At 42.8% G+C, this 2,718-nt stretch overlaps 1 protein-coding gene across 1 annotated transcript; it reads right to left on the bottom strand.

Annotated features, from left to right (window-relative positions):
- LOC8073247 (BTB/POZ and MATH domain-containing protein 1) lies at nt 286–1,726 on the bottom strand. Its single transcript, XM_002444057.2, has one exon. It carries the CDS (start codon nt 1,569–1,571, stop codon nt 522–524), a length of 1,050 nt encoding a protein of 349 aa, XP_002444102.1. The 5' UTR covers nt 1,572–1,726; the 3' UTR covers nt 286–521.

Raw genomic sequence — 2,718 nt, 5'->3', positions numbered from 1 at the left:
CTGCACAGTTTTTTTTTCTTCTGACACCTCTTTTTTTCCTGTCAAAAGTGAATTCTGAGGATTGTGATTTTTACATGCCTCTATAGGAGAACATCTGGAATGATAATATGAATTCTAGACACATATCAAAACGTCAGATTAAGATTTTAGTGACGTAATAAAAGTATTTTTGTAGCAATGTTGTTACCAGCTAATGTTCTACCACCTCATTATTCATTGATATTAGACTTGCCAATGACTTGTAAATGATAGAAGACCACATAAGGAAAATGACTCAGACAGACAGAACAATATTGCTTAGGCTGTAGATAAAAATGTTATAAGTCATAACATTAATTAGGTACCATAGATCCATATATGGTGTGGCAGTCAGCCACCACCAACAACAAAAGACAAGTTTTGCAAAATGTAATACCCTCAGCCCCTAATATCCGCTTAAAGCTAACATTTCAGAAGGATGGTTATAATTATAAACCAAACTACCAATTCGAACCATGACCTAATTAGACAACCAAGGCATACTAAATCTTACGAGATTTGGCTGCTTTCTCCCAAATCTCTATAGTGAGAGCAGGGCATTCTCTTTTGAGGTCGTTGTACCCTTGGCTGGCCACCACATCATCCATTCTGTTTGAAGAGTTGATGAACTGAAAGCATGCATCCTTGAGCTTGCTGCAGTGATACTGATCAGCTAGAATTATAGTGGTTGCAATACTATCAATGGCAAGCTTCTTGCAAAGAATGTTCTCGCACATCAACTTCATCCTCTCCAAGCCATACCTATCAGCAGCCACAAGCAAATGCTTGACCATTTCATGATGGTCCTTTGCATCAAGATCATTCATGATGGGCAAAGAATCAGTGTAGATGAAGTGAAGCAGGGCCTTGAAAACAGGAGGCTCTATATCTTCAACTGCTATGCTCCCCTTTTTGTTGTTCCTCATGGGTCCATAGAGCTCAGCCTTGAAAACGGGCGATCTCATCGCAAGCACAATTCTGTGGGCTTGGAACACCTCATCCTTAACCTTGAATGTCACATCCACCCCTTCCTCCGATTCCAGAAGCTTTTGAAGATCATCCTGCAGATTCGGTGGCGGCACATCAATCTCATCCACCTTGATTACAGTGAGGTCGCACTCGATCTCGAGGCAGTCATCCTTGAGGTATCCTGATGCTTCCAGATCGCTCTTGATGATGAACCTCCGGGGCCCCCAGGTTGGCTTCTCATCGTTGAATACCGCCTTAGATGAGAACAAGGAGGATGAAAGGCCAGTGGCCTGGTTGACCAGCCTGAAGTCGTAGAGCACAGTCGCCTCGGTACTTTTGCTCACGAGCTCGAGGAAGACGGAGGCGTAGTTCTTGCAGTTGTCGGCGTTTCCGCTGGGATAGTATTTGATGCACCAGCTGTGGCCTCCGGCGGAGAAGGTGGCAGAGCGGATGCTCATCCCGACCGCGAAGCCCTTGTGCACGCTCTTGCCAACGACCTTGAACGAGTGCGTGACCCGCGCGGTCTCCGCGGCGGCGCACATCGACGCGATTCTCGTGCTTGGCCTCTCTGCTGCGGCTGACATTGGTGGGGTACCGCTGAGAAGTCGGGGAAGAAGGGAATGGCGGCGAGGGTTTTCAGCGGGCTGAGTCGGCTGACATTGAGCGGAGCGGAGCGGAGAAGGTGAGGAAGAAGGGAACGGCGGCGAGGGTTTTCAGCGAGCTTCGGTTCCGTCCCCTACACGAGACAAAAAGCGCGCTGAGTGTTTGGCGGCCCACTTGGGGCTCGATATTCCAATTTTTTAACCTCACGCTGGCGGCCCAGTGTCAAAGCCCGATCTGCTTCTTGGTCTGGACGTGAGCAAATCTTTTTTGGACACATCTGTGTTTGCTACTTTCCCTTAGAAAAACTGTGTTTGCTACTCTTTTTTTTCTAAATTATAAAATATTTTAGATTTTTCTAGTATATAGCGTTTACTCTATATATCTAGATCGAAAGTAAATTAGTTAGTTTTTGATTTTCTTGGCAGAGTGAATAGGAAACTACTCTGTAATTCAATATAAGGCCTTGTTTAGATGCGAAAAGATTTTGGATTTTGATACTGTAGCACTTTTGTTTGTTTGTGGCAAATATTATTTAATTATGGACTAACTAGGATTAAAAGATTCGTCTCGCGATTTACAAGTAAACTGTGCGATTAGTATTTATTTTCGTCTATATTTAATGCTTCATGCATGTGTCGAAAGAATTGATGTGACAGAAAATTTTGAAAACTTTTTGATTTTCGGGGTGAACTAAACAAGGCCTAAGTATTCTGCTACAGTGCTTCTTCCTTCTTTACTGTCTCTGGATCCTTGTAAACTTCTTTCTCCTCTATCTGAGGACGGGCCTCTAGGCTATAAAAAACTAGCGCTGAATCAGTGGCGGATTTAGGATTTTAATCGTGGAGGTATGGACGAAAACAATATAGTTTATCAATATGGATATAACATAATTAGATCACTAAATGATGATAAAATAGTTGTGAATGTAAAGTGTTAAAGTTATTGTACGAGTTGAACAGACTAGCAATTATATATAATAATGTATTATACATGTACATGTTATTATTAAAGGATATATATATATATACTAGATGTTTTTCAATAGGGAGACAACTATACCCCTTATGTTACTGCTCTATATCCGCCCCTACGCTCCACGACGGGAGTTGTCACTCCACCGTACTCATC

This window comes from Sorghum bicolor, chromosome 7 (genome assembly GCF_000003195.3).
Source record: "Sorghum bicolor cultivar BTx623 chromosome 7, Sorghum_bicolor_NCBIv3, whole genome shotgun sequence".
Classification (NCBI taxonomy): domain Eukaryota; kingdom Viridiplantae; phylum Streptophyta; class Magnoliopsida; order Poales; family Poaceae; genus Sorghum; species Sorghum bicolor.
This window is presented reverse-complemented; position numbering and strand designations above follow the sequence as displayed.